This window comes from Nothobranchius furzeri, chromosome 11 (assembly GCF_043380555.1).
Source record: "Nothobranchius furzeri strain GRZ-AD chromosome 11, NfurGRZ-RIMD1, whole genome shotgun sequence".
Lineage (NCBI taxonomy): Eukaryota > Metazoa > Chordata > Actinopteri > Cyprinodontiformes > Nothobranchiidae > Nothobranchius > Nothobranchius furzeri.
Window position 1 is genome coordinate 35,523,558 of NC_091751.1, and position 16,880 is coordinate 35,540,437.

A 16,880-nucleotide genomic window follows, 5' to 3' on the forward strand; every position below is an offset into this window, starting at 1 on the left:
CCCTTACAATTATATATAATAATCTACTGTGTTTACATCTGGGTGAGAGGTCACGTCCACACAAGAACACCGTCTCCAGCCCCAAGTCAGAGCCGTCCTGAATAAAACCTAGGACCATGGAGATTACTGTTGTAGATCATCTAACACATCTTTGTACAGATGATCAAAAAGCTACATCTCAAAGCTAACAGAGTTTAGCACAAAGCTCCCAGAACTGTTTTTTATTGTTTAACTAGCATGTACTAGTTAGATTAAACCACCAGGTACTTTACGCCTGTATAGTGACAATAAAGGCCTTCTATTCTATTCTATTCTATTCTATTCTAAATAGCTAACAAGCTGAGGTCGGTAAATGATGACTACGTCCATCAAGGAGTTTTATCGGAAAACTTTTACATGGATTGGACCGGAACACATATTCGATTCTGGAAAAAAAGTCACTGGGACAAACATGATTGTCTTAGTTACAATAAATCTCTAAAGTCCTCTGAACTCAGGATACCTCGACGACCATAAACATCCTGCACAGCTAACCCGTCTCTTTAGCTCAGCTTTGGGTCCTTAAGTACTTTTAAAAATAACCTTTTTGATGTCAGAGAAAACAATGGAGCTGGAGCGGATGTGAAAGTTGTTCAGCTGAAGAGGAAGGATGTGAGGAAGGAGCGCGGTGGACAGAAGATGGAGAGGCAGGGGGGTGAAGCCACACAGCACCAGGAGATGTGTTACAGAAACCAGACATGAGCGAACGAGCAGGAAGCTGCTCAACACAATACGCGTTTCTAGTGACCCGGTCATTAAAAACCTTATAGATGATTAGAGTCGTACCTGATCAGGACGCACTGGTTCTGCAGCCTCTTCCACAGTGAGCGGTAGCATTCGTTAGCGATGGCAAAGATGTGGGGGGCGATCTCCCCGAGGTGGTGGCGGCTGTAGAGCTCTACTGTGGGTCGGTCGTAGAGGCCGGGCAGGGACTGGTAGGGGTTCACTGCCGCCAGGATGGAGCCAATGTACGTCTGTGGAGCAGCATAAATATACATCAGCTGTAGCTCAGAAGGTACAGCGGGTTGTCCAGTAACTGGAAGGTTGCAGGTTCGATCCCAGCTCCAACCAGAGAATGCTGCTGTTGTGTCCTTGGGCAAGACACTTAACCCACCTTGCTGCTGGTGGGGGTCGGAGGGACCGGTGGCACCTGTGCTCAGCAGCCTCACCTCTGTTAGCTTGCCCCAGGGCAGCTGTGGCTACATCATAGCTCATCACCACCAGGGTGTGAATGTGTGTGTGAATGGGTGAATGATACTCTGACTCTGAAAGGCACTACACAAGTGAAGGCTGTTTATCATTAAATCAGGTCTGTCGTCTCAGATCAAGCCATCTCAGCAGTTTTAGTCTTGACATTTTTAGTCCCTTCCAGAATGATCCGCTTCAGGAGCCGTTTTAGGCAGAAAATTCCGAAGATCAACCACAGACAGAAAACAAACTGCTTTCTGAGTATTTAAAGAGGCAGTAGAGACCCACATGGCGGCGCAAACGGGATTTTTGCATAATACATCCCCTTTGAAATCCATCACAACCTAGGCAACCATCAGGAGTTTCATCTTACAGAAAGCAGCCAAATCTCTGATTGTTTCCAGGCAGCAGAACCTCTCTGGCCTTTTGCTTCTCACGGATCCAAACTGCAGCTTCTCCTCCAGCATCAGGTTTCAGAGTTCAGAACAAAAAAAAAAAAAAAAAAAAAACAAAGTGCTGACCGAGAAGCTCGTGGAGCCAGAGTGGATCTTGGCTGCAGCAGCGACGCTGCGGTGGTGACTAATGCCTGGAAAACGCAGCAACTCAGCAGCATCTCTGAGCAAACAACTCCATGGTCCTATTAATAGTCTGGATGTGAAAGGTTGATGCAGTAGTCACTAGTTGGTTACATTAAACCAGCAGGTATGAGTTAGTTTAAACCATCAAGTACTAGTTAAACCAGCATGTACTAGTTAGATTAAACCACCAGGTACGAGTTGGATTAAACCACCAGGTACTAGTTAAACCACCAGGTATGAGTTAGAATAAACCATCAAGCACTAGTTAAACCAACAGGTACTAGTTAGAGTAAACCATCAAGTACTAGTTAAACCAGCAGGTAGTAGTTAGATTAAACCACCAGGTACTTGTTAAACCAACTCGTACGAGTTGGATTAAACCATCAAGTACTAGTTAAACTAGCATGTACTAGTTAGATTAAACCGCCAGGTACTAGTTAAACCAGCAGGTATGAGTTCGGTAAAACCAGCAGTTAAATTAAACTAGTAGGTACGGGTTAGTTAACATTAAACCAGCAGGTATGAGTTAGTTAACATTAAACCAGCAGGTATGGGTTAGATTAAACCACCAGGTACTAGGTAGATCAAGCCAGTGGTACTAGGTTGATCAAACCACCAGGTACTAGTTACACCAACAGATACGAGTTAAGATTAAACCATCAAGTACTAGTTAAACCAGCATGTACTAGTTAGATTAAACCACCAAGTACTAGTTAAACCAGCAGGTACGCGTTAGGTAAAACCAGCAGGTACTAGTTAAACCAGCAGGTACGCGTTAGGTAAAACTAGCAGGTACTAGTTAAACCAGCAAGTACGAGTTAAAAACCAGCAGTTAGATGAAACTAGTAGGTACGAGTTAGTTACATTAAACCAGCAGGTATGAGTTAGTTAACATTAAACCAGCAGGTACGGGTTCGATTAAACCAGCAGGTATGAGTTAGCTAACATTAAACCAGCAGGTATGGGCTAGGTTAAACCAGAAGGTACTAGTTCGATTAAACCAGCAGGTATGAGTTAGTTAACATTAAACCAGCAGGTACGGGTTAGATTAAACCAGCAGGTATGAGTTAGTTAACATTAAACCAGCAGGTATGGGCTAGATTAAACCAGAAGGTACTAGTTAGATTAAACCAGCAGGTATGAGTTAGTTAACATTAAACCAGCAGGTATGGGCTAGATTAAACCAGAAGGTACGAGTTAGATTAAACCAGCAGGTATGAGTTAGTTAACATTAAACCAGCAGGTATGAGTTAGTTAACAGAGAGAGAGAGAGCGACAGAAAGAGAGAGAGAGAGAGAGAGAGAGAGAGAGAGAGAGAGAGAGAGAGAGAGAGAGAGATTGAGAGAGAGAGCGGCTCCTCCAAACGCGTTATTATTTTCATAATTTTATTATTTCTCCTGGAAGCGCTCAGTCAGACCGAGTGCTGTGATGTCGGGAGATCCGGTCTTGGGGAGGGGGCGGGGTCAGTGACGGCGGCTGCAGCGTAATCATCTGTCTCTTTTATTTAGGGACACAGAGAAGTTAGAAGGAGAGAGAAATAGAAGATAGAAGTTCTTGTTCCACTTAATTCTTTCGTTTCTTGATGATAAACTGATGTTAAATTCAGCTTAAAGAGAAACCGGGAAGAAGCTTTGGTTCATTTTAAGTTACAGGAGATCTTGTTTCATATCTGCACAGCATGGACATGAGGGTTACTTGATGAGGGTCCCACAGGACAGGTTAGTGCAGTCACACAGCCGAGCCGAGGTGTTGTCCTGTTTTATATTGCAAGCTTGTGTGTTATGTGCATTACAGCCAGCGATCCAAACAGCAGCAGCAGCAGCAGCAGCCCCCCCCCCCCCCACACACACACACACACACACACTCCTTTTTTTGGACCTTTTTTGTGAGTGACCCTCGGGCCATTATAATTGAGGACCCCTGGACTAAGGTATGAGCTCTGATCGGAGCCGAGGATGCATTTTTCTCATTGTTTCTTTTAAATGAATATAAGCATTTTTATTTATTACTGATGAATCATCGAGTCCCAGGGCTAGGTTTCTTTAGCGTTAGCATTACAAGGACTAGCGGACTGCATGTGTGTGTGTGTGTGTGTGTGTGTGTGTGTGTGTGTGTGTGTGTGTGTGTGTGTGTGTGTGTGTGTGTGTGTGTGTGTGTGTGTGTGTGTGTGTGTGTGTGTGGCTGCTATGATTGCAACCAGCTGTTCTGTCGACTGGTGGCCTCATTCGTCTCCTCTGCAGATTCCAGTGGAAGTCAGCACACACACACACACACACACACACACACACACACGCACGCACGCACGCACGCACGCACACACACACACACCATTATCCTCAGATTTGATTCATCCCACATGCCTCTCCTCCACACCAACTCGCGTGTTCTCTCGTTGTTCCGTCACGTTCTGCTTCAGCCCATCAGTCCAGACTTTATATAAACACAGAAAGCCCACTGCCTGTCTGCTCCCTTCGGTGTCAACCCCCCCACCCCACACAGGGGGGTCTGCCAAGACAAAAAACTCCAAGAATTCAAAATCTCCCGAATACTGTGTGGAAATCGTGTGCCAGGTCATGGATTCCATCCTCATTATTTTTATTTACATATTTAGGTTTCTACATGTATGCCCCCATGTATGCTTTTTTCATACAATATTGTCTTCTTCTTTATCTACATTTGTAAATAAATAACCTAACAATTAATTCAGTTCCTATAAAACTACTCTCTGTTAGTAAATACATTTTTTTTTACATTTAACTATTTTTCAAATACAAATTCTTATTTTATGACTGTGTGACGTGTAAATATTTGCACTTTGACCAACTTAACTTCAATCAGGGAAAGCTTTACTTACATTAGTGTCCCCTCCATTGTTGGGAAACACTGAAAACAGGCAAGCCCTGGATTTAATGAGATAATTCATTCAAGTAAACAAGATTTTTACTTCCATCAAATTTATTTAATGGAAACTTAATGAGTCTGGCATATGATAACATTACAAAAAAGCTGCCATACAGATCAAAAGTGCATTCCTCGAAATAAAATAATTCAGCTTTTTCAGTCTGGAATATAGGTAACAGAAAAAACCTGCTTTATTTGAAGGTAATATGTTGTATTTTTTCAGAACAAAAGTGCATAATTCAACTGAACATACATTCAGCCTGGAGCTTCAGTACAGTGAGGTGAACACAACAAACTAGAGCAGAGTGACACTCATACTCATCTGTCCTCCCATACCCCCTCCCCTCACTCTTGTCCCCCTACATCCTCCTGTTGTGTGAGATGGGCAAATGTCAACATTGTGCTACTTTGACTCTCACTCATCTCTCGAGTTTGACGAACGTGACTCACCAACTTCCACCCGTTCTTGTCCGACGCAAGAACAAAATGCGCCGTTACAGTAACGAAGGATTTGGTGGCAACCGATGTCCACGCATCGCATGTGAGCGCTATATCGGTTGCCTTCTTCATGGACTCCAGAACGCTTGCTTTGGTTTCCTCGTAGAGGTGGGGGACTTCTTTTTCTGCTAAATGTTTTTGGTGAGGAAGTTTATAGCGCAGCTCCATGGTGCGCACCACAAACCAAAACCCCCTGTTGTTTACTACTGAATACGGGCGTAGATCCGTCGCGATAAAAGTAGCTATTGCTTTTGTAATGCTCCTCACCTTCTCTGAGTTCTTCGGTAGTTTGGAGACAGTCTCCAGGATGGAGAAAGAGATCAAAGAGGTAGTGCCACTCACTAAACAGCGGTGCACGTTAAGGCTCCGGTTATGTGTTTTAATTTTTTTAGTACCGGCTTTGCAACAAAACGTTGATGTCATGTTTTTTTAAGCATCGACGTTCATTAATCGATGCCGAAAAAACATGTTAAGCTTCTAGATGCATCGCCATATTGATTAATTGCACCCACCCCTAAGCTGTATAGGCTCGAAAGCCTACTACCAATTAAGCATATTAGGTGATGTGCATCTCTGTAATGAGAAGGGGTGTGGTCTAATGACCAAGGGCGTCAGTTTGCTTTCAGAATTGCTGGGGACACTAACCATACACTTGAGTGGGGTTTAAAAATTGCTGGGGACAATATAGGCTAGCACAGGGGTCGGCGGCTCTGGAGCCGCATGCGGCTCTTCCATCCATCTGATGCTCTGTGCTTGTGAAATAATGAATGGATATTTAAATAAAAAGCTTTATATTTTACTGCATTAATTTTACATCTGTATGCTAATTCTAAATTTAAAGATTGTCTGCGTAAACCTGAACAGTTCCGACCCGGTCTTACTGTGAGACCGGGTTGACGCGTCACGCTTGTGCGTAATCATATGCGCTTCCTGAGCTGGAGGATGTCAGATTCTGGGATTCTCCTCAGACGGCTCCTGGATGTGTCGCCACATTGGAGACAGGAACAAGCGCTATTCAGCCAAAGTTTCATAATCAGGGAACATTTTCTAAGTGACAAGTCTCTCTGAGAGACAGGGTTTGGAAAACACTCGCTTCAGTGGGAGGAACCTTCTCACATGCGCTCTGGTTCTGAGAGCCTGGATTTGTATTCTGAACAGTCTAAACATGTTTTTAAAAGAAAAGTAAGACAAAAGTGGTACCTGCTCAGTAAAACCACCAACAGGGTGAAAAATATCAAAATATTGTAGGCAGAGACGGGCTACAACTTCTGGATCATCTTTATATAAATCGTTTCATTGATTATCTTCTTATGAAAGATAACTTTGACGTACATGAGCGACCAGGCGCGTTGCAAGATTTTCAAAAGTGTGGGAGATGTTGTCTGTGCCTAAAATAATTTGATGTTATACACCTTGTTAGTTTAATTTCCATAATAGCGGAGCAGGTGCGAATTTTAGACGCCTCACGCATGTCTCCGTTTTTAACATGTTTAAACTGTTCAGAATACAAATCCAGGCTCTGTCTCGTTAGATTGGTGCAACTAAAGTTTGTACTGAATGAAACTTTACATTAAACCATGTTGAAGAGAAAAGGATCCGATTAAATCATTTCCCCTCATTTACAGTCACGACGTACAGTGCAGTGCGCGTGGCTCTGGGGTTAATCAAGTTTAGTTGTTTCTCTTTGCAACAATCTTCACAAGAAGGCAAAACAGTTAAATGGCAGGTTACAGATATTTATATTAGACTTTTATTTTGACGGATAAACTCAAGGATGCTGGCTGTTTTGAAAGAATTACCCCGACGCACTTTGATGCGCATGGATGAGCTTGGAAAAATGTTCTTTTTATGAAATTATGAAACTTTGGCTGAACAGCGCTTTTTCCCGTCTCTAATATGGACACGCATGACGCATCCAGTCTGAGGCAGAATAGCAGCGCAGAAAGCACCTGTAGAGACATTTGATCACGCACAAAGTTTATGTGGAGCAGAAGCGGTCGGGCCACGGCAGGTGAAATGTTCCTAGCCTACATGAAGTGAAACTGTTTAATTGTAACATTAATATGTTACTGGACACGCTGGTCTGGTTGGTTAGACCATTGGAAGTGGAAAACACACACACACACACACCAATTAAAATAATGCTGATAGCATGGACTAGAAGACAGGTGATGGTTATATTTAAATGATGATCAGGCTGCTGTAAAATCTAATCTCAATCCACATCCAGACGGAATAATCCTCTATTCTATTTGCTCTGCTCTTGTCTGGACTGATGTAGCTGACGGTGCGCGCGGGGCGCCTAACGGCTGTGGTGCACATTTTACGCATTTGGAGAGATGGGCTGGATCCTTTGCTTTCACTGGAAGATGGTCCACTTAACGCACGGGTGTAGACTACATATTAATGACAAATGAATGAAAATTAAATTGTGAGTTTTTACTTCATATTTTAGAAATTAAAATGACGGGGGAACACGTTTATGACGTCTTTTTAAACTAAATTTTCTAGCACGACCTGCCTGCTTCACTTAAGTCACTGCTTATTAAGGTCCGTCCAAAATTACCGTGGCCCACCCAAAAATGAAAACCTGGCGCTGCGCCAGTTATAAACCTCTGCAAATTGTTGTTCTTCACTTTATCAAACTTAGACTTTGTACAGCTAATGTCAAGATGTAAAATTATGAATTCAGTCGAGCTCTTCCGTCCCTCCCTCTCCTGCTCTCCTGGAAACCCGACATCGGCTGTCAGAAGCGGAGGTGAAGAAGGAGATGAGGCAAACAGAGTGAGTGCGACATAAAGAAACCAGACTGGTGTGGAGGTGAGCAAAACAGCTGGAAAAGTGTGGGCGTTGAATCCCCCACGGGTGCGATGTCCATGCGAGCGACCTGTACCTGCTGCTGTCACCTGGTTGTGAGCAGCCCTCTGCTGTCTGAGGGTAGGCCCCGCCCACAACTCTGCGGCTACTGCGGTGTTGTCTTTACTGTGGGAAACGGGTAATAATGGCTCTTTGATGGGAACAGGTTGCCGACCCCTGAGCTGGTAAAACAAAAATCCTCATCAGCAGGCTTTTTTGAAAGTGAGGGGGACACAGCTGCCAATCACAAATTTTGCCGGGGACATGTCCCCGGCGTCCCCGGTTAAACTGACGCCTATGCTAATGACAACAACACCCTATATCAGGTGTGCATAATTATTAGGCAACTTCCTTTCCTTTGGCAAAATGGGTCAAAAGAAGGACTTGACAGGCTCAGAAAGGTCAAAAATAGTGAGATATCTTGCAGAGGGATGCAGCAGTCTTAAAATTGCAAAGCTTCTGAAGCGATATCATCGAACAATCAAGCGTTTCATTCAAAATAGTCAACAGGGTCGCAAGAAGCGTGTGGACAAACCAAGGCGCAAAATAACTGCCCATGAACTGAGAAAAGTCAAGCGTGCAGCTGCCAAGATGCCACTTGCCACCAGTTTGGCCATATTTCAGAGCTGCAACATCACTGGAGTGCCCAAAAGCACAAGGTGTGCAATACTCCGAGACATGGCCAAGGTAAGAAAGGCTGAAAGACGACCACCACTGAACAAGACACACAAGCTGAAACGTCAAGACTGGGCCAAGAAATATCTCAAGACTGATTTTTCTAAGGTTTTATGGACTGATGAAATGAGAGTGAGTCTTGATGGGCCAGATGGATGGGCCCGTGGCTGGATTGGTAAAGGGCAGAGAGCTCCAGTCCCACTCAGACGCCAGCAAGGTGGAGGTGGAGTAGTGGTTTGGGCTGGTATCATCAAAGATGAGCTTGTGGGGCCTTTTCGGGTTGAGGATGGAGTCAAGCTCAACTCCCAGTCCTACTGCCAGTTTCTTGAAGACACCTTCTTCAAGCAGTGGTACAGGAAGAAGTCTGCATCCTTCAAGAAAAACATGATTTTCATGCAGGACAATGCTCCATCACACGCGTCCAAGTCCTCCACAGCGTGGCTGGCAAGAAAGGGTATAAAAGAAGAGAAACTAATGACATGGCCTCCTTGTTCACCTGATCTGAACCCCATTGAGAACCTGTGGTCCATCATCAAATGTGAGATTTACAAGGAGGGAAAACGGTACACCTCTCTGAACAGTGTCTGGGAGGCTGTGGTTGCTGCTGCACGCAATGTTGATGGTGAACAGATCAAAACACTGACAGAATCCATGGATGACAGGCTTTTGAGTGTCCTTGCAAAGAAAGGTGGCTATATTGGTCACTGATTTGTTTTTGTATTGTTTTTGAATGTCAGAAATGTATATTTGGGAATGTGGAGATGTTATATTGGTTTCACTGGTAAAAATAATTTAAATGGGTATATATTTGTTTTTTGATAAGTTGCCTAATAATTATGCACAGTAATAGTCACCTGCACACACAGATATCCCCCTAAAATAGCTAAAACTACAAACAAACTAAAAACTACTTCCAAAAACATTCAGCTTTGATATTAATGAGTTTTTTGGGTTCATTGAGAACATGGTTGTTGTTCAATAATAAAATTATTCCTCAAAAATACAACTTGCCTAATAATTCTGCACTCCCTGTAGATGTCTAGGCTCCTGACAAACATCAAAGTGAATTCTCCCCAGGGTTAAGGTTACTAGCTGCTGAGATCCATCAGACACTTACACCAGACCTTCTCCGCTCCACTCAGGGTCTCTTCACACACCTCCTCATGCTTAAACCACCATAGCTGGCTCCTGTCCACGAGGAGGAGCAGCGGTTCTTCTCTCCAAGGCTGATCCCACCCACACCCGCATCACCACAGGTGAGGGTAGGAACGTAGATCTCTGTCTTGTCCCACCCCCCGAGAGATCTGAGATCAAACTCTTTTGTGCTTCCTTACTTAAAAGCTTCTGATCTACACCTGTGAAACATCACCTAAGGTCACAAGACCCAGAGAGCTGTGTGCTGCAGTGTGCTGCAGTGGCGGAGGTCAGACCGACTGGGAGCAGTTTCCTATTCCTGCAGACGACAGATGTCTCACCTGAGTCCCCCCCCCCCCCCCCCCCCCCGACACACACACAGGGAGGAGTCATGAGCTGATATTTGTCATGTAAATATCTTCCCATCAACTGCCATTCAAATGTTTTTGCCTACTAGCTGAATGCAGGTCAGTGAGTCGTGGGAGTGGGGGGGCGGGGGATGGGGGGGGCTCTGGTGATGCTAGTTATAGTTGATTATTTTTTAAGTAATCAGCTGTTAGACAGACCTGGCCTGATTCTGCTGTTCTCTTTTCAAAATAAAAGCTTTTGCTAAAACAAACTGGCTGTTTTTTTTTTTACCGGTTCTGTTTATGGAGACTGATACCGGTTCTTCAGCTGCTAACCGTTTGGGTCGACTCTTGATTCTGGCCGTGAAACCGTGATCTGTTGTTAGTTTCAGGACGTCGATCACAGATTAAATAATGATGAATTCTCTGATATTTCTCTTTATCTATGATAAAATAACAAAAATCAGGAGCTCTTCCCTAAACCACACTCTGGTTTTTATCCTGAGGTCTTTGAACGCAGCACAGACTCATTTCACCTAAACCGTAACCCAAATCCAACAACTAGCTTAAATATGAGATTGTGTCTAAGAGTCAAGAATACTAAATCAGCTGGATAAACTCAGCCACTGGGGAAGCATCTTATCTTCTAAAACCTTGTAACCATGAACCTGTGGTTGGTTCATTTTTATTCCATATCTGGTTTGTTGTTATAAATGCACCAAATACGACCAGCATTTCACTTTAATAATAATAATTAAACAATAATAACGAGGTCTGAAGCAACACGGGTTCATCCTTTTCAGCTTGTTCCATGTTTAACTCTAATTGATCTGTGATGTCATCAGAGACTCCAGATCGCTGGCAGACCCCCCCCTCTGGTTTACTAGCCCTGCTCTCCTCCGCAGTTCCCTGCTTTAGGAGACAATCCCAGTCATGGCGGAGTGAAAGAGGGATGGGGGGAGGGGGGTGGTTGTGATTAACTGATTGGATAATTTCAGCCATACGGAAGCATTCAGGTGCCATTAGAGTAACAGAAGTTATTTGTCGGTGGTTCTTCTGCCTGCTGGGAGCCAAAAGTCGAACACAAAGCTGCTTTTGTCTTCGTGTTGCTGTTAAAAGCTCCGGTGAGAACCGGGCTGGAAGCCATTTGTGATCAGAGGTTCTGAGGTCAGTCGTTAGCTCCGTTAGCTTGTTGAGTAAAATATGGAAGTCTCAAAAACAAAACACAAATCATTCCTGGTGTGTTAAAGTTGGTCTGACCTGCTAACCGGCTAACTGCTAGTATCAGCCAGCTGTCAGACAGACACCAACTACAGCTACACTACACTGTTGCAGTTCACTTCTAAACTTTTCCCTGCTGATCTGTGGATAAGCAGAAACACAAGCCAGCTTCAGCACGGGCCCGTGAGATTAAGTGTTACTTCACTCAATTCCCCAAAATTCACAACCTTTCTGGTTATTTGAGACAGCAGCCTCAGACTGATAGGCTAACGGCTAGTTACTCACAACACATTAAATGTTAATGGGAGGAAAAGAAGTTTGTTAATCAATTGAATGAAAGTAACAGAGGGGATGAGTGCTAGCTTAGCCTGTACCTCCTGATGAACCTAGCTCACGTGGAAACACAGAGCTAAATATTTGTTTAGCTATTTCTAAAACAGCTGAGGAGCCAAAAGTCGACAGAAAAAGCCCGACCAGAACCATCCAGGCTTGGACTTGGCAGCCTGTTGCTGTTGGCTCCTAACCCAGGAGATTGGTCTGACGTCTCTGATCCAGCAGCAGTCCAGCCAAACATGACAAGAACTACATCATCAGACTGCGAGTCAGGGGGAAGTCTGGCAAAATATAAAAACATCTCACATTTCCCAGAATTCTGTGGCACTGCTTCGCTAAACCATAAATGATGTAAACTTGTGTTAGACGTGTGAGTGCTGCAGAGGACCTTTTCTGATGCTGACCGGATCTGGATTAAACCAGCCAGCCCCACGCTTCCTTATGGGAATCTGAGTTTCTAGTGTCTGAAGCGGAGTTCACTGCGGCTCTTTCCTCTGTTCTAAATGACTTGGACACGCCTTTCAAACCAGAACAAGAAGAAGCGTTAAAAGCCTTTCTTCTTAAGAAAGATGTTTGCGCCGTCGCCAGAAGCCATTTTTGACTCCATCTAAAAAACGGCTGAATCACGGTACAGTCGGGATTTCCGCCTTTTTTCTGATTGGTTATTTTTGCGCTGGCTAGTCCCGCCCCTCATGTGCCTCTCTGCCTGTGAGTAACCAGACTTGCTCTCTGTGTAGACAGTGGACGAGTCTAGGTTAAACCAGATCTGGATCAAACTGGATCTGGACTAAATTGGATTTGCATCACACCAGATCTGGATCCAGGCCCAGACTTTGACAACAGCTGGCTGGGACTCACGTAGACGCGCTTCTGCTGGTACCGCTGGAACAGGTTGTGCATGATGGCGCCGTCATGCAGGTCCTCCAGCGTGGACATGTCCTCCACGCCTCTGATGCTGCTGTGCTGCATGGGCTGGACCTTCTGCCTGGTCAGAGCGTTCTGCTTGTAGGTGTAGACCTGGACCAGAACACAGGGTGAGGGTTAGTGCAGTTCAGCTGAGTGTTGCAGGTGCAGATTCAGTTCATTTGATCTGATTATCACAACCAAACGGATCAAAGTTCAAACGGATATGAATCATTTCAGCTGAGATTTAAGTCTGGATGATTTTCTCAGACGTAACGGAGCAGAACTGTTGTCTAGGCTGGTCCAAGATCAGGTTTTATGGTGACCTGCTGATTCAGGGTCAAATAAACATCCTGATTGATGGATTTTATCGTTACACGCAGAAAACATCCAGAGCAAGATGTAAAACCTAAAGGTTAAAGGTCATCAGCAGAAACAGTTTAAAATACAAATAAAATCATAGAAAAAAACAGGAATGATAAAGTCTCCTGCTCTTTAGTTTGTTTTATTGGAACGGCAGAAAAATGGTGGAATAAGATCCAAAGTTTGTTTTCACAATAAAAGCCTCTAAAACCCAGAATAACAGCTGTGAGATTCTGTTAGCAGAAGGACCTCCTTCCTGTTTCAGCTCCGGTTTTCTGTCTCCACCTGGAGGAGCCGGCATGGACATCTGAGCAGGTGGGCGGGAACACGTTCTCCGATAGAACCGGAAACCAAACGGTTCTATGTTCTCTCTGCTTTGGTCGTCAGCATGACTTCATATTTACAACATTTATCCTCATTTGTGAATAAATTAAATCAAAACCTTTTAAATGTCAGAGTTCTTCTTCTTTGTTCGACGTTGAATAAAAATCCTTCAGAATTCCTGATTCAGTCGGTTTGGGGTCCAGCTGTGGCCGACCCCCCCCCCCCCCCCCCCTACAAACCGGTCTCTGTCTGAAGAGTCCTCAAATCTGACCCCCCCCCACCCCCCCACCCCCCCCACCCCCGCTCACACATTAGCACCCAAACTGCCCCCGAGCTTCCTGTTGGCCCTCTTGTCTCACATTCCTCCCAGTGAGACCCGGGGGGGGGGGGGGGGGGGGGGTTGAGGCTCTGAAGACAAAACGGACGAAGGACAACATCGTCTTCATCAGGTTTAAAGCCTGGACAGGAACTCTTTAACAGACCAGGGGTAACAATTGCAGGGACGGACCTTCAGGTCCCTCGGAGCTGTTTATGGAAAAGTTTTGTTTCCAGAACAAACTTTTTTTGTTTCCCTTCAAACCTGAATCCAAACTTTTAAAGCAAAGATTTAAAAATCTTTTAAAAAAACGTAGAAAAACAGCTGTTGGAAGATTTAAAGTAAAAAAACAAACATTAAAATCTGTCAAAACCAGAATATTTACTTTTTAAAAACAGAAATATGAAAAAGTAAATAAATATTTTATATCCCAGCCTTGAGATGAAACACTTTGCCATGAATTAGCCAATTATTACATAATAATATATTTTATATATTTAATAAATATAAATAGTTCAAAGCATTAAGCTTAAAATCCTGATAAAGTTTCTCTGTAATAAAGGATTTATGTAAGAATAAGAAAAAAAAGCTGTTTTCTGATTTCATCAGGTAACAAGTTTGTTCTCACCTGCCTGAAGATTGCCTCAGGTGAGTCAGAGTGGGCGGAGCCAAAAGCAGCCTGATTGCTTCAATAACATTTAATGGTTATAATAATCATCTTGTCAGAGGAGAGACATGAAACTCCTCATCAGAGCTGTGCAAAGGGTAACCTGAGACCCCCCCCCCCCCCCCCCCACACACACACACACCTGAGCAGGTAAACCCCCTGGTTCCATGATAATCAAAAACAGCAGCTGCTCCTTGAATCACCTACAGCCATGAGGAGGAAAACACCTGAAACCTGACCCCCACCCACCCCACCCCCCCCACCACACCCACACACACACACACCTGTCATCTACCTGTAACTTAACCACTGAGGAGCTGCTTCCCCCCAACACGCCCACACCTGTAACACAGATTAATCCTGAACCAGAGGTTAGAAATCCAGATTAAATGTCAGGTTTAAGAAGCAATTTAAAAAAAACAGAAAACCCTCCTGGTGCCTTCCTGACCCCAGGTGACCCCGCGTGACCCCTCCTCCTCTAGACACCCTCCACTCATCTGCTGTTTGGAAAACACTTAGATCAAAGAAAGGAAGAACCAGCTGGAGCTCATAGGATTTAGGGAATCTTGATCTGATCCCTAATCAGGAAAAGCTGCTGAAGCCTTTCCTCCCGTTGGTGTCGGAATAAACGTCAGCAGACGGGGAGCTCTCAGGAAGAACGGAGGTCTGATCAGAGCACAGCCCATAATCCCATCTAATCTAATAAAGCAGTTTATTTATTGTAATAAAAATCAGCCAACAGAGGAATTCACCAACAGAGACTCCTGGTTGGGACCAAAGACTCCAGTGGTTTAAGGGGTAAGATAACTAGTTACCCTGGTGTGACCCACATTCCTGATATTTTAACTCTGTCACTAATGGGTTTGCTTAAACCATGGCAAGCAAAAAGGATAAAAGTCTGGATCATCTGATCTGGTTCAGGAATAAAACTAGGAGGCTGCAGGAATAACGTGGTTCTCACCTGGCCATAGTCTGTGGCGAAGACGACGACTCCTCCAGAGCAGGAGGACACGGTGCTGGGGAGGAATTGCTGGTCCTCCCGTAGCCAGACCCGTTCACCCTGAGGACAAACAAGATCCCGTTTAACAAACACAAACTTTTCTGACTCAAAACACAAAAATCTCACTAATTTAACCTTGAATGTTCCCATAAATCCAGACTGGAACCTGTTAAAGATTCTTTATTATCAGTGACGTTCCTGTGATTCCAGGTCTGCCGTTACCATGGAATCACCAAGGTGGTGACCTCCAACCAGAGCGAGGCTTCCAGAAGCATGGTGTGTGTGTGTGTGTGTGTGTGTGTGTGGGGGGGGGTATGCATAGTTATGGATGCTCTCCACAGACCTGCCTCTGAGCACTGGCTGAAGACTCTCATACACCATTCTGTTTCCTTCAGGCCAACATCTGGATCCACATGTTTTGTGTTTGAGGAAAAATTAGCAGCTAATCCTAACTTAAACTGTTTGGGTTTATTCTAAATCCTGAGTTTTAATTGTTCAGGTTTATTCTAAATCCTGAGTTTAACTGTTCAGGTTTACTATAAATCCTGAGTTTAACTGTTCGGGATTATTATGAATCCTGAGTTTAACTGTTCAGGTTTATTACAAATCCTGAGTTTAACTGTTCAGGTTCATTATAAATCCTGAGTTTAATTGCTCGGGATTATTCTAAATCCTGCGTTTAACTGTTCGGGTTTATTCTAAATCCTGAGTTTAACTGTTCGGGTTTATTCTAAATCCTGAGTTTAACTGTTCGGGTTTATTCTAAATCCTGAGTTTAACTGTTCAGGTTCATTATAAATCCTGAGTTTAATTGCTCGGGATTATTCTAAATCCTGAGTTTAACTGTTCGGGTTTATTCTAAATCCTGAGTTTAACTGTTCGGGTTTATTCTAAATCCTGAGTTTAACTGTTCGGGTTCCATATGAAGACAGTACAGGCGACGCTTCTGTGTTCCAGAGGCTCCTTCAGATGAACTCCCTCTTAATCCCAAAACATGTGCTGCTGTTCATTAGTGTGACAAGCTAGTGCTAATGGGAAGAACAAGTGCTGTGCTTTTGTTTGACCCCCCCCCCCCCACCCCACTCCCCACCCCCCAGTGAAAGCTTATCAGGATGGAGCAGCGTGGAGTTCAGGGGCACCTGGCTGGGTGAGTGTATAGAGGGTATAGAGGAGTGGGGGTGTAAAGCACACAGAGTAAAGCTCAGGTTTGCAGTGTCAGCAGCACATCAGAGGATTCTCCTAAACCCTGCCCCCCCCCCCCCCCCATCCCACGAGCTAATCATAAGCACCTCTTGGGGAGGAGTTCATGTGGCGAGATGAGGAGAAAGAACAAATCTCCTCAGTAGGACCCGACAGGATCCAGGAAAACAAATCGTGTCTCTTTTCTCTTGTTGAAAATCAAACTTTAATCTTTTTGTGAACATTTCTGTAAATTTAAGGACCTTGGTTGTTCCTGTGGAAGATGAAAAGTAGATTTGTGGTGATTTTGAGGTTTAACCAACAGGGTAAAGTCCCATTAGTTGTCACATTGGTGTGT

The 16,880-nt window shown here is 44.2% G+C and overlaps 1 protein-coding gene across 3 annotated transcripts in view; it reads right to left on the reverse strand.

Moving 5' to 3' along the window:
- myo10 (myosin X) overlaps window positions 1–16,880 on the reverse strand; it is an 80,739-nt gene that overhangs the window by 30,567 nt on the left and 33,292 nt on the right. For all 3 annotated transcript variants that reach the window (XM_054747026.2, XM_015956423.3, XM_054747020.2), the window contains exons 2-4: window positions 15,305–15,403; window positions 12,629–12,787; window positions 826–1,013 (exon numbers count right to left, since the gene is read on the reverse strand). In XM_054747026.2, the coding sequence (XP_054603001.2) occupies window positions 826–1,013; window positions 12,629–12,787; window positions 15,305–15,403 (446 nt within the window). The remainder of the gene's footprint in view (window positions 1–825; window positions 1,014–12,628; window positions 12,788–15,304; window positions 15,404–16,880) is intronic.